The sequence below is a fragment of the Pseudorca crassidens genome, chromosome 1 (genome assembly GCF_039906515.1).
Source record: "Pseudorca crassidens isolate mPseCra1 chromosome 1, mPseCra1.hap1, whole genome shotgun sequence".
NCBI lineage: Eukaryota > Metazoa > Chordata > Mammalia > Artiodactyla > Delphinidae > Pseudorca > Pseudorca crassidens.
The window spans coordinates 86,004,116-86,031,968 of NC_090296.1; the positions used below are offsets into that span (position 1 = coordinate 86,004,116).

The window sequence follows — 27,853 nt, forward strand, 5'->3', positions numbered from 1 at the left end:
CTAAAAGGCAGGACATCTTATATTTTGTTATACACAAAAATCTCATGTTTAACATTTTTCTTTTAACAAAGAAAACCTCAATTTAAATTCCTAAAATGAAACTCTACTTAAGCCATGCTAAGATGCTAGGTTATATTTTACACAGATATCCCAAACAAACTAAAGAAATTTAATTTAAATCACCTGGAAAAAATCACCCATGATGACATCGGTGAATTATAAACACCAGCTCCTGAATCTAATTCCCTTTGTTCAATGCCCTTCCCAAGATCACCACAATTTCTGCTAACAAGGTCTCACATTTATATCAAAAATTTAATCTTGGCTAGGCTATATGGAAAGCAAGAGTCACTGTCCCCCAAAGTCAAGAAAGTAGAATAAATAGCCTCCATGTTTATGGAACTGGTTACCTGATCCAAAGCCAGTTAGTCTGTGCACAGCCCTACCAAAAAGCCATCAAAGGATGTGTTGCCTTAAATGCTAGATGGACTATGGACCTTCACAAAAGCAAGACTAAAACAGAAAGACAAGGGAGATGAACATAGAAAAAGCTTGGCTGCTCCTTCCTCATGTCTGAAAGGAGGCACTACTACTTAGACTTGCAATTTATTACTTTCTGGTCTTAAAAGGAACTTTTATCCAGAGACCTCTGGGTAAGCTTCATTGATTTATGAAACCCCTCAAAGTGGATAATAGATTCTGCATTTTCCTAGGGAGCCACAGCTTTTCTCAAATGCTAAAATTATCCTACAACCCAAGAAAATTCTGAACAAGAGTTCAAAAATTATATTCCATGATACAAATTCAAAGTGTCAAAACAAAGCAGATTAAATGATTCTTCAGCTTTACATTTACTAGGTTATCTTAGTAACTTAAGGACATAAATGTCATGTTGAATCATACGTTGATTTACCTCTGCCTGATAGTCTCTTTCTGACAAAATGCAGGGGCACTTTGTAAGAAAACTGTACATATTCAAAGTTACAGGTAATCATGTCCTATTTATCCACTGAAGCTCTCCTGAACTTAACTGTTCATTAACCAGTAAAACTTTGGTATAATAAGCTGCTCTGCTATTAATTTTACGTATCTTAAAAATTACCTCTTACAAATCTCAAAGGGACTGATTCTCATATTCCAAGATTTGATAAAGTTTGCACTTAACTCTGAAATATAGATATTTTGACCCTGTAAAAATAATATTCATAGGCTAGGCACTCTGTTAAGCATGTAATATTTATTACTTTCTTTAATTCTCACAACAATCCTATCAGATACTATTACTAGCTCCTTCAATAGGTGAATGGATAAACAAACTGTGGTACATCCAGACAATGAAATATTATTCAGCACTAAAAAGAAATGAACTATCAAGCCAGGAGAAGGCATGGAGAAACCTTAAATGCGTATTACTAAGTGAAAGACACCAATCTGAAAAGACTATATATGATTCCAACTATATGACATTCTGGAAGATGCAAAACTATAGAGACAGTAAAAAAAAAAAATCAGTGATTGCCAGGGGCTTGGGGATAGGGAGGGATGAATAACTGGAGCACAGGGGATTTTTAAGGCAATGAAACTATTCTGTATGATATTATAATGGTGTTTATCTGTCATTTTACACTTCTTAAAACCCAAAGAATGTACAACATAAAGAACTAACCCTAATGTAAACTAGACTTCGGTTGATAATGATGTGTCAATGATGGCTCATCAATTGTAGCAAGTGTACCACACTGGTGCAGGATGCTGATGGTGTGGGAGTGTGAGTGTGCATTTGTGGAGGTGGTATGCGGGAACTCTCTGTGTTTTTTGCTCAATTTTGTTGTGAACCTAAAACCGCTCCAAAAAATAAAACTTATTAATAAAAAAAATTATAATAGTAAACATATCACATTATTCCTTAAATCAAACCAGAAAACTCAGTTAATCAAGATATTAAATCTTTTCTTAGGGGAAGGGACAGAGAGAGGCTCCTTCCTCTAAAAAACATGTTTTATCAGAGTTTTAATAAAAGTGGGTAGAGATACTGAACTTATTAGTATCCTTTAAATAGGATTATATTCTCTTAGGCTCAATTTCAGGAAGAATAATCAAAGGACAGATAATTCTTTGACTTCTTTTGACTATAAACAGAATAAATATTTCTAAATATTACTTGTGATATTCAACAGGGTTATCTTTTCAGCCAGCTTTAATCACTGGGAACAGGGCTCAAGCCCTGAGTAGAACTTAAAAGTATGCTATGCACAGAAGACCACTGAATAAAGCACAATTACAAACAGCCAATATGCATGTAAATGGATATTCAGCATCAACAATTATTTTTTAATACAATTTACAAAAATTTAACCTGAAAAATTGCATAAATCTGTTTTAAATTATAATAGCCATTGTTTGTGAGGAAAGAGAGAAACGCAATCTTACCTTCTTCGGACCACAAATCACTACAACTTTTCTCCAGAGCACTTTGACAAAACATTACAAAAGAATTTATAAACTGTGCATATACTTGGACCCAACAGTTCCACCTCTAGGAATTTAGGCTAAAGAAAATATTATAAATGTGCACAAAGATACAGCTAGACACTATGAACATGATCCTATCCATAACAGTGAAAATTTGGAAGCAACCCAAAGTACATCAACTGGGAGTTTATTATAAAAATCATGGTAAAATAGTAAGCAGCCCAAGAGAGGCCTGAGTAGGCCCTAACTGCTCACCCCGACTGATCTTAAGGCTCTGTACAAGAAGGAAGTAAAAGTTAAAACAGAGTTTTAAATTGTGAAAGAAGACAGACACAGGCCACAAATTGTAACGATTCCATTTATATGAAGTGAACAGAACAGGCAAATCCACAGAGACGGAAAGAATAGTGTTTGCCTAGAGCTGGGGGAACAGTGGAATGAGGAGTGACGGCTAATGACTGCATGGTTAGTTTTCGGGGTGATGAAGATGTTCTGGAATTAGACAGTGATTGGTGGTCGTACAACTAAAAACCTCTTAATTGTACATTTTAAAAGGGTAAAATTTGAGATGTACTCTTCCAATTATATTCTATCACAAGATTTTACATGGAGTTTAAGGTTCTTCCTTAAAAGTTTCTTACTGTTTACAAACAATATTTATAAGGTGATAATTACAAAACGATACAGACTGATTGTAGCAAACATGGAAAAGACAGAAAACATAAAAAAGAAAATAAAAATCATTCACAATATCATCCAGATATAACCGTTATTAACATTTTGGTGTATAACTTCCATTCTTAAGTTTCTTTTTAAATGTAAGCATAAGATAAGAATTTAAAATAAACAAACATAAGAACACTAAAATGTGTTCAATGCCCTAAATTCCCTATCACACTTACAGTTTTGTCTCCAGTAAAGGTAAGATTTGTTCCATTCTCCTTGGCCTTCAAACAAACAAACAAACAAAAAAGAAAATTAATTCAGAATTTCTACTGTACTCTCAGAAATATATAAAAAGGAAAACAATTACCTCCTGTTTTTCTCCTAAAAGAGGCAATCGATGCACGAAATCCCCAGAAAAACTCTATGAAAGAAATAGAAAACTAAAATTAAAGATGCATAACAGCAAAAGAAAAGCATAGCTCAAAATCCACAGAAACAGTTAAAGCAAAACATATAAAAGTAAACATAATAATATGGCAGTAACAGACAAAATACTTCCAATTAACCACAAACAAGTGAATAAAACCTTGCTAGAAACTAAAAAATAGTATCAAACCAAACTGGCCACTCAATTTTTCTATAAGATTACAGATATTGTCATTCTTGACAAAACCTTAGACAGAAAACATACGAGTAGGATAAATGGATGTCATAGTTCCCTGAATTTCTACACATGAGGAAAATGTGGCTCAAAGCTATAAAGCTTTAGATGCAGAAATGGGATCTGAACCTAAGATTCCTAACTCTGAGGTCCACTGCTCCTTCCATCACAACACATGCCATGCCTGTAAAAAAAACCTCCACTAATTACCTTTCTTACCAGTTATCAGCAAAGGAGGCATTATCCTTCCTGAGTAATTAGGACATGTATTTCAATTCTACATTAGACTGGAGGAGGAAACCTTATGAAGAGGGGTTTATGCCAAAACCCTGGAAAGCTGATAACAGATCTAAAAGTAGTGAACCTTGGGCAACAATATACAACAGGTAACTTTCCACAATCAAATCCAAGAAAGGCCAACCAATCCTCCTAGCCTGGGGAATAAATTTGGAAAACCAACAGAAAACCCCCTACTCAATATCACATTATGCCTAGCTTTCTTTTTCTACCATACTTCCACTATTTTAAAGCTATTTTCTTTTTATCCGAGGTCATAAAATCTACGGTATGACGAGAACACAACCCTTGTAGTTCAATTATCAATGACTTCATTTGCTCATCAATTAATAATTATTAAGTAAAAGACTTCTTATCAATAAACTTTACTTCTAGTAAGTAGACAGAAAACCTAACTTTCCATGAACTTGCCTCTTCAAGGAAAGGTGCTAAATAATCTGAAGCAGTACTTAAATGCAGTAAAACAAAGTAAAGGCTATAGCTAAAATAACTATTTTCAACACCTATAAAATACATAATTTTTCTATCAAAAAACTGGGGTCAGATTCTACTTCTCAGAAAGGAGAATTTTATAATATAAACCCCATTTATATGATTACATATATATAAGAATTAAAATACACAATATTGGGAATTCCCTGGCAGTCCAGTAGTTAGGACTTGGTGCTTTCACTGCCGTGGCCCAGGTTCAATCCCTGGTCAAGGAACTAAGATCCCGCAAGCCACAGAGCACAGCCAAGAAAAAATAATAATAATATAAAATAAAATAAACAATATTATTCACCTCTTCCCCTTTATTCGAAAAAAGTTGTGAAGTTCAACCCTTTGATTTCAAGTCTATAGTAGGAAAATCTAAAAATGTTGATTCTGGGATATATCAATTAGATGAGATGACAAGAGGTTTAAAAAATGAGGGTTTCAAAAGTCCATCAATGGATGAATGGATAAAGAAAATGTGGTATATATGTACAATGAAATATTATTCAGCCTTAAAAAAGAAATGAAATTCTGATGCATGCTATATGGACGAACCCTGAAAACATTTTATTACGTTAAAGAAGCCAACAAAATACTGTATGATTTTACTTCTTTGAGATATCTAGAGCAGTCAGATTAACGGAGAAAGAAAGTAGAATAGTTGTTACCAGGGAAGTGGGAGTGGAAGGGGGGGTGGGTGTTTTTATTATTTAATCGTTATGAAGTAACCACTGCAGATGATGAAAAAGTTCTGGAGATGGCTAGTGCTGACAGTTGCACAACAAGGTGAATGTACTTAATGTAACCGAATGGCACACTCAAAAATGGTTACAACGGTAAATTCTATGTTATATATATTTTACTATAATAAAAAAACCCAGGGCTTTGCTTTTTACACACAAAGGAAAGCCCATCCTCTCTTTGAGATGAATATTTAAGTGGCTGACTATGTACCTATCAGAACATGATTCTAACTTGCTTCTGTCAGAAGGAATTGAGGAGTGAGAAATGCGTATCACCAAAAATACAGCCATCATATTATTCACCTCTTCTATTTCCCTCCAACTACTATCAAATATTACCTGTGTTTTAAAGAGTTCACTGCAGTTTTGGAACAATTTTGATGATGTTTGATATTTCCCAGACAAGCCTTTTTTTTCCTTAAGGTTTTCCAAGTATGTCTCCACTTCTTCTGCCTGGAAAAACAGAGAAAATACAAAGTATTTAACTTATGTAACATATTTAAAAGAAAACAAATAGATTGCCTTTGGTACAAATATAGTTTTGGATTTGCTGTTTTTAAAATTAACAACATCTTGGGCTTCCCTGGTGGCGCAGTGGTTAAGAATCCTCCTGCCAATGCAGGGGATGCGGGTTCAAGCCCTGGTCTGGGAAGATCCCACATGCCACAGAGCAACTAAGCCCGTGCACCACAACTACTGAGCTTGTGCTCCAGAGCCTGCAAGCCACAACTACTGAGCCCACGTGCCACAACTACTGAAGCCCTAGAGCCCGTGCTCTGCAACAAGAAAAAGCCATCGCAATGAGAAGCCTGCGCACGGCAACAAAGAGTAGCCCCCGCTCGCCACAACTAGAGAAAGCCCGCGCGTAGCAGCGAAGATCCAATGCAGCCAAAAATAAATAAATAAAAATAAATAAATTTACAAAAAAAATAAATAAATAAAATTAACAACATCAGATAAAGACTATATATTAGTATTCAAGAATCTAATAGCATTGGACTCTAAAGTGCAGAATTCTAGTCTACGACTCATGAAGGATAGTTCCTCTTAAAAATTCTAGGAAGACTGGGAAACTGTCAGAGTCCACAGGGTTTTGTTATAAGAAAATATACTTACAAGAGTTCCTTGACTAAATTAACACCACCACCACCAACAACAAAAAACTTGTGCTTCTAAGCTAGAGCACAAAACTGTTGTAGCCATTCACAACCCACTATTAATACTATGAAAAAAAAATCATCATTTCTCTGGCTTCATCAGTTCTGTGAGTTTTCTCCCATACCAACATCCCTAATCTCACCCTCTTTTTTTCGAAGCTCTAATTTCACACCTCCAACTATTTGCTTGTCATTTCCATAATTCTGTCCTGTGGCAATTCAAAATAATTTTTACATTCTTAAGTTGTCCTACCCATGAAGACTGAATCTGATAAGCTTGACCAGTTTTTATCACAAGTTTCAAGCATATGTAAATTTAACTAGTGTTCGATTAGGAGAAAAGGTCAATGATATTTCAAACCATATTCTGGAAATATTTCTCTCTAAATTCTTCAGTCCTCCTCATCACACCAACCTTACCCAATGTTATATAACAAAAGCAAAATACAATCAGCAACACTACAAAAAAGATAATGTAAAACCCTAATACTGGGCAGAAATTCAAAATGCTTAAGGTTTAAAAAAACCAACTGGATGGTGGACATTTTTTAAAGACTAGTCCTATTATTTTTTTAAAAGAAACCTCAAGAATAGTAGGGGAAATGTAAAAAAGAAAAGAAATGATGCAAATAGTGGGATGAAAACAGAATGCAAAAGGCCTGAAAAATCCATCTAGGAGCCACATATCTTCAATGCTCATATACAGTGTATTATAGCAACTCTGAAAGTGTGGCCCATGGATGCTTTCATGAGGTTTAACAGGTCAAAATTATTTTCATCTTCATCATCATCATCATCTATTTGCCTTGTACTGACAGTGCAAAAGTAATGATGCGAAAAATGGCAGCCTCCTATCAGTGGTACCTAACTGTACTAGTTAGTAGTCATTGTACTCTCACAGTCACAAACTTGCAGTTAAAAAAAAAAAGGCCAGTTTTATGTAAGAATGCCCTTGATGAAACAGTAAAAATTATTAATGTCATTAAATCTGGACCTTTGAGCACATGCCTTTTAAAATATTCTATCAGACAAAAAAATAAGTATGCAAAATACTATAAATGACTGTCTTAAGACAAAGCACTTTGCAACTATTTTAACTTGTAAGCTAAACTATCCACCGTTTTCATTTACTTGAAAGAAAGACCAACAAACTACAGATATTCAGACTTGGGTATTTGGGAGATATTTTCCTGAAAATGGGCAAAGGGAGGCTGTCACGTCAAAGAAGGCAACTGACAGCATCCATTGTCAATAATAAAATTTAAGGGACTTCCCCCAGTGGTTCAGTGGTAAAGAATCCACCTTCCAATGCAGGGGACTTGGGTTCGATCCCCGGTTGGGGAACTAAGATCCCACATGCTGTGGGGCAACTAAGCCCACATGCCACAGCTAGAGAGCCCGTGTGTCGCAAACTACAGAGCCCACGCACTCTGGAACCCGCATGCCACAACTACAGAGCCCAGGCGCCCCGGAGCCTGCATGCCACAACTAGAGAAGAGAAAACCCGCACACCAAGACTAGAGAGAAGGCCACGCACTGCAACTAGAGAGAAGTCCTCACACCGCAACAAAAGATCCTGCATGCTGCGATGAAAATCCCGCGTACCGCAACTAAGACCTGATGCAGCCAAAAATAAATAAATAATAAAGTCTTCTTGGACCTTGAAAAAAATTTTTTTTATTAAAAAATAAGTAAATAAATAAAATTTGAGCTTTCAAGGAAAAACTGGAATTTTGGAAAACTTGCATGTTCCCTACCATGATTTATAGTTTCCAATACTTACAGAGTATCTGATGAGACTGAAAGGTCATATTAACGAATGTAATTTTGAATTAATTGTAAAATGAATTAGTATTTGGAAGGTTTATATAATTCAGCCAACCAATATTTTCTAAGTGACCATGAAAGATGCTGCCAAATCAGACATGGGCAAAAGACCATTCAAAGTGCAAGACATACCAATTTATTTTAATATAACAGAGCACAGAAAAAGTTCACTGATATGGTTTCAGATTCCACACTGCAACTAACCTTTAAGAAACTCCACTTATTGCGTTTGGGTATAGAATCAAAGAACAATATCCACAATTACCTGAAAACACTATTAAAATACCATTCCCTTTTCCAACTACATATCTGTGTGAGGCCACATTTTGTGCATACACTTCAACCAAAATAACACATCACAATAGACTGAGTGAAGGAAGTATAAGAATCCAGCTATCTTCTATTACACTAGATATTAAACAAATAGATTTGCAGAAATACAAAATAACACCACTCTTCCCAGTTTCTTTGAAAAATAGTTTTCACAAATTAATAAATATTTCTGTATTTTTCTGTTATAATTTCTAATTCAGTAACCCACATGAATAAAGGCTTTTTTGGGGTCTGTAGTAAGTAAACACAGTTCTGAGACCAATAAGTTTGAGAACTGATAGTACAAATTTGCCTGCATATTGGGAAGCATGATTCTAGTTCCAGTTCTTCTCCATAGCTACATGACACTCTTTCCTCTATCAGGTTGGGACCCGATGATATCTAAACACTAAGAAAAGTCTGTAATTTTATGTTCCATACCTTGAAGTTGTAGATTTCATTGTAACAGTCAGCACTTTTCAGATACCAGGTTATATTCAAAGATACATCACAAGGTTCTCCATCAACTATAAAAGAAGAAATCTTTGTGAATAAAAGATAATTCCCAAAACAAAGCATTTTTCCTAAACTATTACCCCACATCCCATTTCCTGCTAAACTAAGATACTCAAAGACCATCCTTTCTCCAAACAGAAGGTAATGAAGTAATAAATTTAAAAAGAACTAGATATTCTTCAGTTAAAAGTAAGAATTGTTGCTCACAGAAATAAAAAGCAGTTAAGGATTTTTAACCTTTGAAACCGTGTATCTATTTTTATGCCTTAAAACCTTCATTTCTGGTTCTCTCTTGGGAAAAAACCTGGAAGTGATAAAGCAGCCTTAAGTTAAAATCAGTCTTCTGTTATCATTTAAATATTTACTGAGCAGAGCACTTAAGTATACAAAGATACATGGCACTGTGTTAGGCCAAACAGGGGAACAGAAGGGAACAAATTATTGAAGACTCTTAAGTCTTAAAAAAGATTCTAGTTGAAGAGTCAAGGAATAACAACATTAGGAATGTCACAAGGCAACAAAAATAGTTCCACTGAGGGAAAACCTCATGGCTTAAACCTTGAGAGATATCAAAATTGGATAGAAAAGAACTATCAACAAAAAGCAAACCTGGCTGGGGAAGGCAGGAATAGAAAAAACAAAGATAAAAAGAGTTATTAGATTCTTTTTAAAACTCACCTTAAGAGAAGCCTCAAGGAACCTCATGAAATCATAGAAGCCTCACATAACTCATTCAACATATTTTGGAGCACAATATTCTAGTGAACCAAAGCATTAGTCTGAAGACTTGGGGTGTAAACCTGACTATATGACTGTTAACTGTCTCACCTGGGGGAAGTCAGTATTTCCTTTTATCTTTGATTCCAGCTGAGGAAGGGAAAATATACTAGAAATACATACTTTGTGCAAATGTGACAAAGATAAACACGACTGCATCTAAAAACCTACTTTTGGTTCTTAAAAGAAGCACACCTAAAATTACAAACTTTCCCTTTTCTTTGGTTTAAGTGGTTTTCTCAGACTAATTTTAAGCGGCACACTTTTATAAAGCTCAACTTTTATAAGGCTTTTATAAGGCTAAAATACACAAAAATCTGATGTGTTGGATAGAATGTATGGATATGCTGTAAAGGATACTGCAATCTTGTTATGAACTACGCAGAAGAACCAAACAGAAAAGGAATTAATTAAATCAAAGCCCTAACAGGAGATTTGCAGGGAAATGTGCCTGCAAAAATACTACTGTTTATGTTAAAAGACATAGAATTTTTTTTTTTTGGCCACGCCACGAGGCTTGCGGGATCTTAGTCCCCAGACCAGGGACTGAACCCTGGCCCTCTGCAGTGAAAGCTCGGAGTTCTAACCACTGTACCGTCAGGGAATTCCCAAAACACAAAGAACTTTAAATGAATGGCTTTAAGAGACAATGAAAATGGTCCTGCCACATTCCTCACCTTCCCTTGGCTGGCAGGTCTAGTCCCTAAGAATCTTACATGAGCCAGGTGCAGGTGTAAGGGAGAAGTGGCTACCTCTAGAAAGGATTGGAGTTCCAAGCTTTGAGCATATCTCACTTCTTTCTCCAAAACAGACATTTTTAATGTAGGTGAAAAATTGTAATTTTAGGCTTGAAAAGAAAAGAAAAGAAAATGGCCCTGCCAATTTCATGGAAATCTATTGTATACCATACCCACAAAAGCATAAAATCAGAGACAAGGTAAGTATGAGAAAACACAGAAGTAACAAAGTGAAAGACAATGCAAATTTTAAGAAGCTTCAAACCCTCCAAAAACAACGAAACACAGACACTTCAAAATATGCAGCTTGACCAAAAACCACTAGAAAAACCATTAGAACAAAATACAGGTAAGAAGAAACTGTACAAAATAAAAGGACAGAATAGCATACAGGCTGTCAGGGTATCTCAAAAGACAAAATACAGCTATCCCTAAAAGCTCTTCTTTTCTAGAAAGCCAACCTCACAAGAAATACCAGCGTGTCAGAGTAGATTTGATTTAAATCAAACTTAAATTATCAGCCAAGAGATCATATTTTCATGGACACAGTACATTCTTCATAGAAATTCTACCTAACCCCTCCATCCCACCAGGCTATAATCTCAATAAGAGAAAGGGTCTTTTCTATCACTTCCTTGCTGTCTAAAACAGTGCCTGGCACTATACATAGTAGGTGTTCAGTAACTACCTACTAAGTGATTAAAAGAATAAAATCATCCAACTATGACATACTTTGCATTTTCATAGAGAGAAATATGCATAGGAGCACACATGGATGATCTGGATTTTTATTCCCGATCTTGAAATGGAGCTGCCCGTGATCATTCATTCTCTAAAAATAAAGCCAGTTTCAGAAATAAAAGGAAGCTTTTCTTTAATGCACAATGGGGTATTCTGGATTCAGATACAGTGGTTTTCCCACTGGACAGACTGGTTTTGTTCTACTATCCCTATTTCCTGGTAATTATCTTTGAGCTTCCTCTTCCAAAGATCCAAGTGGTAAAATACTCCTTCAGCAAACAAAAGCTTTACTGAACATATTTGTTCAGAGCCAATGGTCTGACAAACCTAGGTCATGTGTCCAGTAAACATCTAACAAGCACACAAAAACAAAATCGGCAGTTATCTCTATGACTCAGAACAGATTAAAACCCATGGAGGCGATCAACCAAAACAATGTGTCTAACTATATATTGTTAACACCAGAAAAACAAGAGAAGAAAATAAAGTTCATAAAAGTAAGTATTCTAAAGATTATTCTGTGAAAGTACCTTAGTTACACTACATAGGTTTATACCTAGATAGTGCCTGACTATTAAATTTCAGAACTTATGTTGAGAGTAAATCATCAGAGGTAGAAAACAGGTAATTTGAAAGTTTAAAGATCACTCAAAAACTCGAATAAAAACTTCATGAAATGCAAAAACTCACATTTCAGGAAGATAGTGGTATTTTTGAAGAGGATCTTTCCAAAACTAAAATAATTTTTCCCCTGCAAAGATAAAGGAGAGATAATTAGCATCAGATCACTTTAATTCCCAAAGCAGAATATAACTGATATAAAAAGCTAAAATTTATAAAATGTTGACGTTAGTTTTCTTAACACACACACAAAAAAAGGCATCAATATCCTTCCTTTTAGTAAAATTCAACCATATCCAAACTGCAGGATTTTGAAGCTTGGTGCAGAGACAAGTTTTTTCTTTTTTCCACAGGCCATGAAGCAAGTACTCCAGAAGGAAGGCTGCTAGAAATCCTAACCTAACTTAAATCTTTCTAAAAGGTCCTCCTTAATCAGTTCATTCCCTTTACTCACTAATCACCGTCCAGAATAACCAATCATTTCTTCAAATAAACTATTCTATGAGCAGACAGCCATATTTAACTATTAACCATTTTACAGGTAACAAATAAATACCTAAAACTGAGAATCTGAACATCGTCACCAAATTAACAAAAGCTGTAATTCTTACCATATCAAAAGCTCAAATAAGATTTGGGCATTACAACCATTACAATTTGTTCTGAGCACAGCAGAACAAAAAGGCTACCGTGGTTTTAATAAGACTAATGCTTTTCGGCATTTCCAGCCAGCATCTGATTTGTCGGCTCACAGCACTATAGCTCTTACTCAAACGACGTTTCAAAAACGTGGTAAAGGGAAGAAAGGGTCAACCAATCCAGTTAATTATCCTTAAGAAAAACGAACTTATCATAAGAAATTTTAGAATACTGTTTCTTCCGTTTTAAACATTCTCACGTTTGAATACATCATTTTAAATGCCTAGGCTTCCTAGTTACACGGCAGGGCTTAGAATAACCATTTCAAAGTCCAAATGAAATCAACCAACTTCGTAAGTAGAATTATCCAGTAACAAAAAAGTGCAGAGAAAAAAAAAAGAAAGATGTCTATTTACATATTCCTCTCATCCAACCCGGGGTCACAAGATTCTGTGAAACTTCTGCTGAAAGAGAAACCACTCTCCACCTATACATCAAGTTTACACGTTTCCAGTCAGACAATGAAAGTTCTCTGCCTTTGCTGATAAGAAACCGCTCCACCGCCACTCTCCGCTCCTGAATTGACCCTGACATTCCTGCTAATTTACCCAAAGAAGCGTACGGCTTCCCGCTCCAGGGAGGTGAGTCCCGGTTAAGCAGCTACACAGACACTCCCGGCAATCCCACCCCTTTGGAAGCGGACTTTAGTGGAACCTTCATGGACCCCTTGGGCTACCGTAGCCCCACCCCTTGCTCCTCCGGGCTCAGTTGCTCCTCAAGTGACCACTCACCGACGGTATCGGAATGTGCCACTTGGATCGGTCGGCAGCAGCGACGGGTGCCGGTCCTACACTGAAAAGCGACAATGGGGACGTCTGAGCCCCCAGGAGAAGAAGAATGACAGGCAGCACCTGAAGCCACGCAGCCGCCGCCATCTTCACAGCCGTGGAGTGCCTACCGAAAGCATTTCACCTTCTTCCGGTTCGTCCCGCCCTCTTCCGGCTCCTCTCTGGGGGCGGGATAATCCGGGTCCTCAAAACCTCTGGTGGCTTGTTTGTTTAGCGACTCAGCGGCCCCGCCCTCAGGCAGTTGTCAGGCTTCGTATGAGGCTTTGGACCTACTGCGCAGGCGTCTTCCTGCCGTAACCTGGTCACCTTGGAGTGTTAGGATGATCTGCAAAAGTTACCAGCCGAGTCTGTTGGCTCTTCTCTCTCCCTTAAAGGGTTTGGGGACCAGGGAAGAACCCCATGTGGCGTTTGGCTCTCTCCTCCTCCCATTCGCCCCAGTCCCTCATCGTTTGAGTCAGACGCTGGGGCCAAAAGTCTGGGAAAGCCGTAAGTCTGGCTGCCTGTTTAGCGTGTAGTAGTGAGTACTTGGTTTCCGGAGGTATTTAAGCAAAGACTGGAGTTTGGCGGTGGTGGAGTATAAGCCTTCCTAAACGGAATAATGTAGTAGACAACCCCTTTTAAAAGACCCTTCTACCCGTGAAGAGTATGATGTAGAGTTTGGTCGGAGAACATCAACCTCCAGCAACAACCCCGCCGGCACTTCCTACTCAAAACTAAAATACAGGAGAGAGTGGGTCAGTTTTCAGTATCCGTGGCGTGACAGTCACTGAGGTAGATCTGCAGAAGCTTCGCCCTAATCACGCAGGGCGTGTCGGTACTTCCTCGTTGTCACGCCCTTGGTCTGCATCCTCTAGGGCTCTTTGAGTACACGCCTCCTCGGATGCAAAAACCTTTTCAGTTTCTAATGGAGGCAGTTCCTCATCAGCTACTCAGAACCAAGAAAAATTTGCCAGATCAATCTCTGTAGAAACCCTTATCTGGGCCTGGAAATCCCGGGAGCAAGTGTCAATTTGTCACTCCTTAAGGACATGAAAGTCCCAGAAACTTGATGGTGGTGAAGTGCTGGCGGTTATTTAGAAAGACTGACAATCTAAAAGATCGCTTGGGGCCTTGGCCTGAGATCTGGGAGCCTGTGATGTGACTGGGAAGCCATGGACGCAGCTGAGAAAGAGGAAATCAGGTAAAGGCCCAGTGGTCCAGCAGGGACTGACCCCAGGGCCCACGGAAGCAGGGGATAGATAGTACCTGAAAACAACATTCTGGCTTTGAAGACTTTATTTTTTTATAAATTTTATTTATTTATTTTTGGCTGCGTTGGGTCTTCATTGCTGCGTGCGGCTTTTCTCTAGTTGCGGGGAGCCGGGGCTACTCTGTTGCCGTGCGCGGACTTCTCGTTGAGATGGCTTCCTTTGTTGTAGAGCACAGGCTCTAGGCGCGCGGGCTTCAGTAGTTGTGGCTCGCGGGCTCTAGAGCGCAGGCTCAGTAGTTGTGGCGCATGGGCTTAGTTGCTCCGCGGCACACAGGCTGAAACCTGTATCCCCTGCATTAGCAGGCAGATTCCTAACCACTGCACCACCAGGGAAGACCCTGAAGACTTTATTGATTGTTTGATTGCATGTCTTATTTGCATATTTTATATTTGTGGACTCAATCTCTAGCCTTCTCAATTCTCCACGGAATTAATTGATATTAATAGCCTCTCATGAAATACTTGAAGGATGGTTAACAAAACCGGAAGAATTGTTATCAGAACTCTTTTTTTTTAACGTTAACATGGTGGTATTTTATTTATTTATCTTATAAATTTATTTTTGGCTGCGTTGGGTCTTCGTTGCTGCGCACGGGCTTTCTCTAGTTGTGGTGAGCGGGGGCTATTTGTTGCGGTGCGCGGGCTTCTCATTGCAGTGGCTTCTCTTGTTGTGGAGCACGGCCCTAGCGGTGTGGGCTTCAGTAGTTGTGGCACGCGGGCTTGGTAGTTGTGGCTCGTGGGCTCTAGAGCACAGGCTCAATAGTTGTGGTGCACAAGCTTAGTTGCTCCACGGCATGTGGGATCTTCCCATACCAGGGCTCAAACCCGTGTTCCCTGCATTGGCAGATGGATTCTTAACCACTACGCCACCAGGGAAGCCCTGTGATCAGAACTCTTAACACATGAATTTCAAACAGGTTGCTTTCCAGGTTCAGCTAAGTACATCTCTTCCTATATCATTCCAGAGTTTATTCTTCAAAACTGGAAAGATCTTTGACATAAACCACAGTAAGATCTTTTTTGACCTACCTCCTAGAGTAACAGAAATAAAAACAAAAATAAACAAATGGGACTTAATTAAAAGCTTTTGCACAGCAAGGGAAACCATGAACAAGACAAAAAGACAACCCTCAGAATGGGAGAAAATATTTGCAAATGAAACAACAGACAAAGGATTAATCTCCAAAATGTACAAACAGCTCATGGAGTTCAATATCAAAAAAACAATCCAGTTAAAAAATGGGCAGAAGACCTAAATAGACATTTCACCAAGGAAGACATACAGATGGCCAAGAGGCACATGAAAAGATGCTCACCATCACTAATTATTAGAGAAATACAAATCAAAACTACGATGAGGTATCACCTCATGCTGGTCAGAATGGCCATTATCATAAAATCTAGAAACAATAAATCCTGGAAAGAGTATGGTGAAAAGGGAACCCTCCTGCACTGTCGGTGGGAATGTAAATTGATACAACCACTATGGAAAACAGTATGGAGTTTCCTTAAAAAACTAAAAATAGAACTACCATATGACCCAGCAATCCCACTACTGGGCATATACCCTGAGAAAACCATAATTCAAAAAGACACATGCACCCCAATGTTCACTGCAGCACTATTTACAATAGCCAGGACATGGAACCAACCTAAATGTCCATCGACAGATGAATGGATAAAGAAGATGTGGCACATATATACAGTGGAATATTACTCAGCCATAAAAAGAAACGAAACTGAGTTATTTGTAGTGAGGTGGATGGACCTAGAGTCTGCCATACAGAGTGAAGTAAGTCAGAAAGAGAAAAACAAATACCGTATGCTAACACATATATATGGAATCTAAAGAAAAAGAAAAGAAAAGGAAAAAAATGTTCAGAAGAACCTAGGGGCAAGATGGGAATAAAGATGCAGACCTACTAGAGAATTGACTTGAGGATACGGGGAGGGGGAAGGGTAAGCTGGGACAAAGTGAGAGAGTGGCATGGACATATATACACTACCAAACGTAAAATAGCTAGTGGGAAGCAGCTGCATAGCAGAGGGAGATCAGCTCTGTGCTTTGTGACCACCTAGAGGGGTGGGATAGGGAGGGTGGGAGGAAGGGCGATGCAAGAGGGAAGAGATATGGGGACATATGTATATGTATAACTGATTCACTTTGTTATAAAGCAGAAACTAACACACCATTGTAAAGCAATTATAGTCGAATAAAGATGTTAAAAATAAATAAGAAATAAAAAACATTGGCCCCTAGATTATCAGCATCATCTTAAAAAGCAAAGGATTTTCCTTCTCTGTTTCTATCCTTATTCTAGCACCTCGTACATACCTCTGTTATATCATTTGTCAGGTTGATTTGTGATGTTGGTTAGGCTGTCAAAGAAAACTCAGACACAGTACTTCTTATCTTCTTCAGAGCCCAACACTCAGCAAGAAAGTTCTGAAAATATTTTGTTGAATAAGTAGGTGGGAGGGTTGTTTTTGTTGGTCCGGTTTGGGGCTTTTTGTTTTTACTCCTTCAGATTTTATTGTTGTAGCCATAGCCTTCAGTCATTCATTTTAAAGAACCCTTTCTCATAAGTGACAGTACTCTTTTTCTGTTGCTTTCTGAGCAATCCCAGAACTTCATGTTTTGTTGTTTACCATGGGTGGTTTACAAAAGGATGTTGTTCTGCAGCAAACACATTATTGTGTTATGGCCATGACACAATTTTGCATCACAATGATTTATGTCCCATGATTTATATTATAGTTAGAGAAAGTACAAAATTTGGATTCACAAACCCTATATAAAATAAGTTTCTTAAAATGTCTTTTTATTAGTGTTGAAGATGAAGCTGTGGATAAAAACATTTTCAAAGACTGCAGCAAGATTGCTTTCTACAGGTAAGAAGAGGAAGTATATGACCTAGATAGAATAGTTCTGAAAATATTTCAAAATTGATGTTTATTAAATTTTTGAGAACTGATAGACTTTCTGAGGAAAGAGTCGATTAGGAAATTCAGTGATTAAATAATTTATTGACAGGAGAAATTCACCTTTACTACTCTAGCTTAACTCCTGTATCATTTTATTATTAATATGTTATTAATTATAATTAATTATATTGTATACTTATACATTATAATTAACATTACTGTGTTAATAAACAGGTATTTTAAAAGTCAAAGTGTTTTTCAACTAACGTTAAAATTTTGAATCTTTGAAGAAATAATACTTTTACATGGTTCAAAAATCAAATAATATAAAAAGATACACATTGAAAAATGTTACTCTCTTTCTTGTCCCCTTCCACCCCATTCAACATCTTTCCCTGTAAGTAACCAGATTTATTAATTTCTTATTTATCTTTCCAGTATTTCTTTTTGTGAATGCACATATTCTTATATCACCACCATTCTTAGGCCAAGTAGCTTTCTATATACACTGTTGTATACATCTTTTTTTCTGCTTCATAATTTATTCTGAAGAGCTCTGTATGAGTATATGGAAATTGTCCTCTTTTTCATAGCTGTATGGTATTCCATTGGGTAAATTATAATGTATTCACTCTCCTATTGCTAGACCCTTGGGTTGTTTTCAGTCTTGCTGTAACATCACTGCCACAGTGAAAAGCTATACATATGTCATTTCCTACACACGCAGGTATATTTGTAGGATGAATTTCCAGGAGTGGGATTACTAGGTCAAAGAGTAAATGTATTTGAAATTTTAACTATTACCAGATATCCCTCCATAGAGATTGTGTCATTTCGCACTCCCATCACCACTATATGATTGCCTATTTCCCCAGAGCCTCAAAAAATATTTCTTTAAAACTTTTTTGAGTGTCTACCTTTATGTGGTCCTGAAACTGAAATCACCAAAAATTATATCATACAACTTTCTAATTTATACACACAACTCTAGAGAAAGAAAATCATATCATTTTAATTCTGAACAGGTACCTTAGAGGGAATTCTATAGTGAACTCCTGGTCACCTTGACAAACCACTGGATTATATTGGATTTCCACTAAAATTTATTAAGTTTCAATTAAAGTATACATTTCATGGAAAGAGGGAGGGACATCAACAAGCTAATATGTGTCATCTATGAAAACTGCCCCACCTTCTCAATAAAGGGGACAAAATACCATCCTTGAGTAGTGTTATGGTGAACAATTTTATTAGTACTCTTCTTATTATTTTATTAATTGCATTAGCACTCTGCTTATTAATTTTCTTAGCTCTCTAAATTATTGATACTCCTCTTAGTGCTTTATTGGAGTACTAATATACTGCTTGTGCCCAGTTCACCTACTATTGAAGTGAATTTTAATGACTTCCACATGGTAATATAGTCTTTTGGAGGCTGAGAATCACAAATCATTCTCAGACGTCTGTATACTCCAAATCTGTAGGCGTCAGAAACAGCGGCTCTCCAAGAAGTCTACCTATCGGGCATTACTAGACTCAGTCACAGAAGGCAAAGAGAGCACCAGGTTCCAAATCATCAACGAAGCAGCTAAGGTGAGAAAAAGTATTTTCTACAGAGAATTATTTGTTTCTATATTTATTTGGGTTGAATGAAGTAAATTTCCACAAAGGCTAATTAAACTATGTATGCTTCAAAAACAAACTTTGTGAGAGAAGTAATGCCATCTTTTTAATATCTACACAATGCTACTTTAAAAGTAATATGACTATCAACATATAGATTGCCTTGTATCAGATGCTTTCTTAGATGTTTTGCGAATGTTATTTCCTATTAATTAATCTTCAGAATCATCTAAGAGGTACATTGCATTGTCCCTAATTTTCAGATAAGGAAATTGAAGTCTAAAAAGCCACTTGCTCAAAGTCATAGCTAGTAACCAGAATTTTCACCTGTGACTGTAGACTCTGTCACGCACCCATGCTCTTTTTATCACTATTATAAAACATACCCTCAAGCAAGGTACAGATTCAGTGAATGTCCAAACCTCAAAATGTGAGTGGGCAAGAGGAACAATGGTCTATGCAGTTGAATAAGTCACAGATGTTCCCACCCCTAGGCTGCTTCACTAACAGATCACCATAGTTGTTACATGCTAAAAGGATTAGAGCAGTATCCTAAGTGCTTTTTCTCATCTGTCAAATTTTCACACTACTTCAGATGGGCCAGTCACAGAGGAAGTGCTGTGGGCCGGGCTAGGAAGTGTGGTTATGCACAAGTAGTTGATGCTTCCAACCTGACCCTCACTTCACATCCTCCCCTGTCTTTGAAAGGTGTCCTAAGCTTCTAAGGCCTCCCAGACCAATCTGGTTTAATTGGTAATTCGCTGAAGGACATAGGTAAAGACATGCAGTCTAGTCCTATAACAGCTTAGATAGTAATTCCATCAGCTCACTAACAAATCCCAGTTCTGGGAAGCAGACTGAGAAGACATCCCCACTTTCACTGCAGCATTGTGAGAGATCTTGTGACTACCGTAGAGCTTGCCGTATAACATTACACTGAGGAATCTTCTCGGAGAAGACAGAGCAAACACTGCCCCACAACATCAGGGCATTCTCTGTAACATTTGTAAGGTCTCTAACTTCGTCGGGAGGCTCAACTTTATTCCCAGGCAGGAGGAGCAATGGCACAGTGAGGAAGGCTACCTTCCATATGAAGTTTTAGAGATTTTAGTCACTTCAAAGATGTAGAATTCTCTAACATAGCTTTCTTACCTGAATTCAAAATAGGGGCTAGAATCATATCAATAGTTTGTGTTCTCTATCCCCATCCCTTTTTCCCAACTTATGGTTACTTAAGGATGTAGTTGTGGTAGCAGCACACTTAGTTCTTTTCTCTTAACTACACTGAAGGGATGGTTAGCCTTTCTTCAAAACCTAGTGCTGCTTCTTAACACCACTCATTTTTTTCTGGAGGAATTTCCCTCCTTGCTTGGCATCTGTGCAACCTTTGAGTTCACAGCTCATGGTAGAGTACTGATCCAGGTCTCCCAAACTTTACATCCTTTTGTAGCCAAGTTTGAAAGCTGTTCATGGGAAAACATGGGGCAGCATTAATTTCTTTCCTAGAGAGCCACCCGCCATTTGCATGTGGTCTAATAGCCCAATACCCCGCCAAACCCCTGTATTCAGGGTCAGCAGAAGCAGCTGGCTCCAGGAAATGCAAGGAGTCCACCAGAGACCTTCCAGGAGTTTAATACCAGCAGTCAGTTCCCTTCCTTTCTCATTTTTCCTGTCATTTGCTCTTTTTCCTTCTTGCCTCTGATGTGTCTAGCCCCAGAGAGTTATAGCTGTCCCATGGTCAGGGACAGTCCCTTTCTGTCCTTGGGGAGGCTCAGTCTGTTGAGCACCTGAACAATCCACTGTCGTGATGACACATGCCGAGGCAGAGTAAATGAGGCACTCGGAATACCAGTGTGGGCCAAAATGCAACTTCTCGATGCAGCTCCATACCAGTGAAGTTAGTGGTAGAGCCTCTCACACTGCCTTTTACAAGACTATAGGTCAGTTTTTCTGTACACACCGCTCTTTGGATCCTGAAAATATGAGGGACAATGCTGTTCAGGTCAGGTGCCAGAACCAGAGCCCACCAGCTATGGATGCCTTCAAAGGAAAAGAAGCCACAGTCCAGGAGGACCCACGGGAGCTCAGCGCAAGACAGCACATGGCTCAGAAGGGAGCTGAGGAGCCGGACAAGCAAGGGCAAGTGATCCAGGATGTCAGCAACGTGGCTCCCAAGACTGAGAACTTTGAGGACCCCTTGGAACAGACACAATGTTCAGGTGTTGGAAATAACAGTGCTGCACAGGGAATCTGCATGCTCTGATGTCAGGCAAATGCATGCAATGTATGTTTTGGGAGGTCACCCTAAAATTCTGAACTGAATGTCATTTTAATGTCCTCCTTGTCATTTGGAGTTGAGATGACTAATAGGGACTTAAGGCTTCGTGCCCTATATCAGTTTGATAGGGACAACAAAGATCCAAACAGTAATTTCTAAAGTTCTCTGAACCTTGTATCCTGCTCACTGCATAGTCAAGGAGCCTCCATTAGAGGTTTTTTCTGGGATGAGATGGGTGTTTCATGGGAGATTTCACAGTAGGATATGGTATGGATATGGTCTGGAGATTTTTAAAAAGCCACGTACATCCACTTATTTAGAATGATAGCTTTTTATTTCAGGTTCAGAGAGACAGAGCCCAAAGTCTAAGAGGATCATATTCAGCTCACAGCTGCAGTTCTCAGATTTCACTGATGAGGCAGATTCTGACAAACCCAGCATTCTTAGTGCCTACCTGCCCTCACACCATTAAAACTCTTAAAGCAATAATTTTGTTGTCAGGCTTTGTTGTTAATTTTTTTTTTTTTCTTTTTTGCGGTACACGGGCCTCTCACTGTTGTGGCCTCTCCCGCTGCGGAGCACAGGCTCCGGACGCGCAGGCTCAGCGGCCATGGCTCACGGGCCCAGCCACTCTGCGGCATGTGGGATCTTCCCGGACCGGGGCACGAACCCGTGTCCCCTGCATCGGCAGGTGGACTCTCAACCACTGCGCCACCAGGGAAGCCCTGTTGTTAATTTTTGAAATCCTTCTTCCCAATTCCCTTCTCCCAACCTGCTACTTAATAAGCAACCAGGAAACAGAACCAAGTTTCATTCACCGTTGTCTTAGTGAGCTCACACTGCTATAACATAAACTGGGTGTCTTAACAAACCTTTATTTCTCACAGTTCTGGAGTCTGGGAAGTCCTAGATCAAGGTCCCACTTCCTGCCCTGTAGACTGTCACCTCCTTAGTGTACAGTTGACCCTTGAACAACGCAGGGGTTAGCAGTGGAAAATCCAAGTATGACTTCACAGTCAGCCCTCAGTATACATGGTTCCACATCCACAGATTCAACCAACCAAGGATTGTATGGTACTATAGTAAGTATTTATTGAAAAAAAATCCATGTATAAGTGGACCCATGCTGTTCAAATCTCTGTTCAAGGGTCAACTGTATATTCACATGATGGAGAGACAGCTAACTCTCTGGTCTCTTCCTGTAAAGGCAGTAATCCCATCATGACTCCACCCTCATGACCTCATCAAAACCTAAACACCTCCCAAGGCCCCATCTCCAGGTGCCATCACATTGAGGGTTAGGGCTTCAACATATGAATTGAAGGGTTGGAGAATGGGGAAGGTTTGGGGAGGGGGGAAAATGACAATGGACAATTCAGTCCATAGCAAACATGATGTTCCTGGGACACAGTAATGTTACAAAACAGACTGAAGTGTTGCCCTGTGTGTTGCCTCTAGGTCAGGACATCTAGACTTTGAAGAAAAGCTGGTTGCAGGTTCAGATCCCTAAGTTTTCTCACATAGGGTCCTATTTCTTATGACAAAATAATCAGATATTTGATAAAGAAGCTTCCAGAAAATAATCTTAAAGGAGTTATCAGTAAAGTGTTGACTGCTTTTTTAGACCTCTTTTTTTCCTACTACTATCAATTTTTTACCTTCAGTCAAAATTTGACCTGGATTGAGAAAAAGAGAAGATCTAGTCTTGTGACACCAGAGCAGGGAAATTTATGCTATCTTCTGAGTGTACCTAAAAAGCACTGCTAGCAAGGCTATTTGGAACAGACCTACGTCTTTGACCTACTTTATATTGCTAATTTTTATGCTTTTTCATGACATGGATGAACTATTTGGCAACATGTTTATTTTGCAGCCTGTTTGCAAGTTTTCACTGGTGGCAACACTTCTGGCAGCTTCTCCAAGGATGCAGGGATATCTCTGAGCACCTCCATGAAGTTATCCCTTGCGTCTTCATCTAAGCAATGGGACTTTGCCCAACCAGCCACCTCCTCAACAGATGAGGAACAACTACTACTTGTTAACCAGGACTGTTTCTGCAGAAATGTCCAGGAACAGGCAGCTTATTGGGGAACTGGCCAAGCAATCAGAAGCATACCTGGACAGGCTAATTGTCCTTGGGGAACATGCTAATGCCCAGTGTGAACTTGCCAGCGTTCTCCATAGAGAATCAGTGCTTGCAATAAACCAACTGGCTACAACTATGGAAGGGGCAATAAGTGCCCTACAGCAATTTAATGAATCTTAGACCATTCTCTGAATCCTGGAAGGTCTTGACCAATAGCTGAGAGAGGTCCTTGCTCACTTCTCTAGGCCTTTTAGGTTAACTATTCCTTATAATATAGTAGAGAGACCTGGTTCCAGAGGACAAGCAAGATCTACCCATCACGGAGAAGTTGTTGGGGTCATAATTTCCCTTATTAATACCCACCACCATTTAAATATATGTTAGAGGGCTGTTCTGTTAACTCAGTCATAGTCTCTACTAGTTTGGGGTGAAATTAAAAAAAAACTTTTAATGTAACTGTGATCCATTCCACTGCTTGAATGTACAGACAAGGCTGTTGTTACCACCATGATTTTTATAACCTGTCTCATATTTTTGCCCTTGTGGCCAAAAAAACTAGACTTAGGGATGACAAACTACTGGGTTTTATTTTTATTCGGTATGGGAAAAATAAGATAGGAAAAGGGAATTTATGCTCTCCCAGATTATGGGAGGTGAGCCTCTGAATGAAAAACCAAGTAGAGACTTGTGGTACTAAAATGAACCTCCAAAATGTATTCCTTTCTTTGAGGATTTATTTCATCTTCTCTGTGTAGGAGGACATTTACACATCTTAAATCTTTCTAGGGGAGCAAAACCCATGCTGTCTCACCTTATTTTAAATGTTTAATTTTATGTTTCTTCACTTATTTTACATAAATCCATCTTGCCGCAATCTTTACTGCTATTCTCTAAATATTAACGTTAAATAATTCTGAGTTTATGCAGTCTAACTTCTGTAACAACATAATTTTTTGTTTTTGCTTTTTTTTGCGGTACGCGGGCCTCTCACTGTTGTGGCCTCTCCCGCCGTGGAGCACAGGCTCTGGACGCGCAGGCTCAGCAGCCATGGCTCACGGGCCCAGCCGCTCCGCGGCATGTGGGATCTTCCCAGACCGGGGCACGAACCCGTGTACCCTGCATCGGCAGGCAGACTCTCAACCACTGCGCCACCAGGGAAGCCCACAACGTGTTTTTTATTGTCATTTTTAATCACTAATAGAGATTCAATAATTTATTTGTATATTATTTTAAAATAAATATCCAAACAGGTCTCTAGAGAACAGAAATGTTTAGAAATTCTTAATGTTTTAGATAGAAGGATATAACATTCATGTCCAGACTTTTTGACAGCCCAGTTTTGGTTGAAAAATTGGACAATAACTGGCAGTTAAGAAGCCCAGGGAAGTGGTTTATAAACTGTCATGCGCAGAGCCCTGAGGTTTCCGTAGAGGGGTGTCAGAACTCAATGCAGGGAGGGGAGCGGGCTCAACGGTAGAGGCTCTGAGCCACTTCCTGCTGTTTTCAGTCCAAGTAGCTTTACTTATTGGACTTCTGAGAGTCTGCTGCTGTTGATTTTTTAAGCCAGTAAGAATGGCATGAGCCAGATCATACAAGCAAATGTATACTAAGGTCTAAGGAAATTATGTGCTTGGAATATGAAGCTATGTTGATGATAATAAGAGATAAGAATGAATTTGGATATTGACTTTGAAAAGGGTTACCTATTGGCAAAATTGGTTTGCTTAATTAAGTTAAAATGAAAACAAAGTGGGGCTTTTACTCTGATTTGTATGTTTGCTTGCCTAGGGTTATTATAGGAAAAGCAGGGTTATTGCTACCTTCTCTCATATAATTAGGATTCTTTACTAGGCCGCAGCCTCACGAACAGAACATATCAGACCAGTCTTTGGTTTAAAAAAATAAAGATTTTTAAGAAAGTTATTTTACTAATAATGGGAGGATATCTGAGTATATAAACGAAATGCAATTTGTTAATCACATATAAGGGACAACCTGTGTGTCCTCTGCTTAGGATGTTCTTGCCCATTTTTGCCTCCCCAAAGTCCTACTAATCCCTCAAGGCCCTGCTTAAGTCCCTCTTCCTCCAGAGAGATGTCCCAGAACCCCTCTCCTTACAGTCATCAATATTCCCCTTCCTTGTTCTCCCGCAGCACATGTCCTCGTCCTATCTCAGCATTTATCATAAAACGCTTTACGGTTACAACATAGGTGTTGCATCTCCTCTAAATTGCACTCTCCCTAAGAGTTTAGCCATCCTTTTCACAGCAATCAGCACTTCACAATATTAGATGCCAAATAAATGTTAGTTGAATTAAATTTGAGAGAGTAGTGGAAATTTATGTCTAACTTGGGAGGGAATACATAATCTAACAGGATTTCAGCCTTATACTTGGATACATTTTCAAATCTTAGAATTCTGATGGCACACTTGAAGTAAATCAAATATACAAAAGAATACTAAACATATAAGCAGTAATTACAGTATGATTGGGGGTGGGGAAAGGGGGAGGTGTTGGCCAAAGAGTACAAACTTCCAACTATAATAAGATGACTAACAGCACAGTGATTGTAGTTAATAATACTCTATTATATACTTGAAAGTTGCTAAGAGAGTAGATCTTAAATGTTCTCACCACAAAAAGGAAATGGTAATTATGTGACTTGATGCAGATGTTAGCTAATGCTATGGTGGCGATCATTTTTGCAATATATAAGTATCAAATCAAGGAGTTGTACAACTTAAACTTACAGAATATGTCAATTATTTCTTAATAAAGCTGGGGAAAAAATTATTATTGTATGATCAGTACTACATCATAACCTTGTTTTTTTGTTTTTGTTTTTTTTTTGTGGTACACGGGCCTCTCACTGTTGTGGCCTCTCCCGTTGTGGAGCACAGGCTCTGGACGCGCAGGCTCAGCGGCCATGGCTCACGGGCCCAGCCGCTCTGCGGCATGTGGGATCTTCCCAGACCGGGACATGAACCTGTGTCCCCTGCATCGGCAGGCGGACTCTCAACCACTGCGCCACCAGGGAAGCCCCATAACCTTGTTTTAAGAATGTCTGTAAAAGCAGCCACAGCCTATTTACCATTATTTACCTGGTGACTCTTCAGTGTCCTGTCACTGTTCAAGTGCCCTTTCCTATATTCTGAAGAAGCAAGGTTCCAGTAACATCGTTTTGTGGGGGAGGGATTGTTTTTGTTTTTGTTTTTTGGTGCTGCATTAATATTCTCCCTGCTTCCTATATCTTGCTTGCACCACGGCATACCCGTTCTGTGTGTTACCTCACACAGGCTACCCAGCTTAGCCTTTCATTTAACAGACATTATAGTAACAATACACAGACCCAGTTGTAACCAGAATTTGGCATCATACTGTACTTAATGATTTGCAGCCAGTGCAGCATGGCACATCAGTTGAAAACCACTGTCTTAAGATATTTCCCTAATCTTGATGCCTCATTTTGTAATCTAAATCCAGCCATCTCTGCCTTCAGAGTTTGTTGTTATTGTTTTATTTTTCAAACTCTATATTCTCTTTATGATTCTATGTTGCTTCCATCTTTCATCGTAGGCAGTATTTAACCTAAATTCTCGATCTTCTTGAGAAAGCTGAGAATATCCCAGCCTCTAGAGAAAGTTCCCCAGACCTTAATCTAAGTGTACAGGAAGTGCCTTGATTTTAACGCAGGAAGCCTTATTCATCTACAGTAGAGAACCCCAATGACCACCATTTTACTGTCTATTCTTTTCTATTCTGTGGCTTGTTACCCTTCATCTTTCGTTCAACTGGAATCCAGTTACTCTAGTTTTAACACCAAACACTTATTCTTAAGATACCTGTACATATCTTAGATATGTATCATAGATACAGTGGGCCACATGTCCCAATTTTCCAAGGGCAGTTTCAGTTTATGCCTGTCATCCACTATCGTTATTAATAGAGAGCCCTCTCACTCTTAACAGTCCTGGTCTGGACAATTATATGTTTGCCTAACCATAGAACACATAGGAGGTGTTTGTTTCTACTACAGATAGAGCCAAGCAAGTACATATAGATTGGAAAGGCTTTCCTTCATGATTGCCATTGTTCTCCAATTTGCTTGGCCTATAATAATTTAAACATAGTTTTCTAATTATCATAATTTGTAGAACTGACCTGGGTAACCTGTTGAAACTAATCGCGTGTGTGTTCCC

General features: G+C 38.7%; 2 protein-coding genes across 8 annotated transcripts in view; one reads left to right on the forward strand and one right to left on the reverse strand.

Moving 5' to 3' along the window:
* The window catches only part of TMEM87A (transmembrane protein 87A), a 42,737-nt gene extending 29,159 nt beyond the window's left edge, over positions 1 to 13,578 (reverse strand). For all 4 annotated transcript variants that reach the window (XM_067744366.1, XM_067744345.1, XM_067744355.1 and 1 more), the window contains exons 1-6: positions 13,435 to 13,578; positions 12,074 to 12,134; positions 9,054 to 9,139; positions 5,656 to 5,769; positions 3,506 to 3,559; positions 3,375 to 3,419 (exon numbers count right to left, since the gene is read on the reverse strand). In XM_067744366.1, coding sequence (XP_067600467.1) covers positions 3,375 to 3,419; positions 3,506 to 3,559; positions 5,656 to 5,769; positions 9,054 to 9,139; positions 12,074 to 12,134; positions 13,435 to 13,578 — 504 coding nt within the window. The remainder of the gene's footprint in view (positions 1 to 3,374; positions 3,420 to 3,505; positions 3,560 to 5,655; positions 5,770 to 9,053; positions 9,140 to 12,073; positions 12,135 to 13,434) is intronic.
* Positions 13,579 to 13,708: 130 nt separating this feature from the next.
* GANC (glucosidase alpha, neutral C) overlaps positions 13,709 to 27,853 on the forward strand; it is a 75,083-nt gene continuing 60,938 nt past the window's right edge. For 2 of the 4 annotated variants that reach the window (XM_067744300.1, XM_067744308.1), the window contains exons 1-3: positions 13,709 to 14,671; positions 17,570 to 17,632; positions 19,150 to 19,258. In XM_067744300.1, the coding sequence (XP_067600401.1) occupies positions 14,643 to 14,671; positions 17,570 to 17,632; positions 19,150 to 19,258 (201 nt within the window). In that variant the 5' untranslated portion in view covers positions 13,709 to 14,642. Of the gene's footprint in view, positions 14,672 to 17,569; positions 17,633 to 19,149; positions 19,259 to 23,439; positions 27,843 to 27,853 lie in introns of those variants that run through there. The other 2 variants (XM_067744327.1, XM_067744318.1) reach the window with 2 other exon arrangements.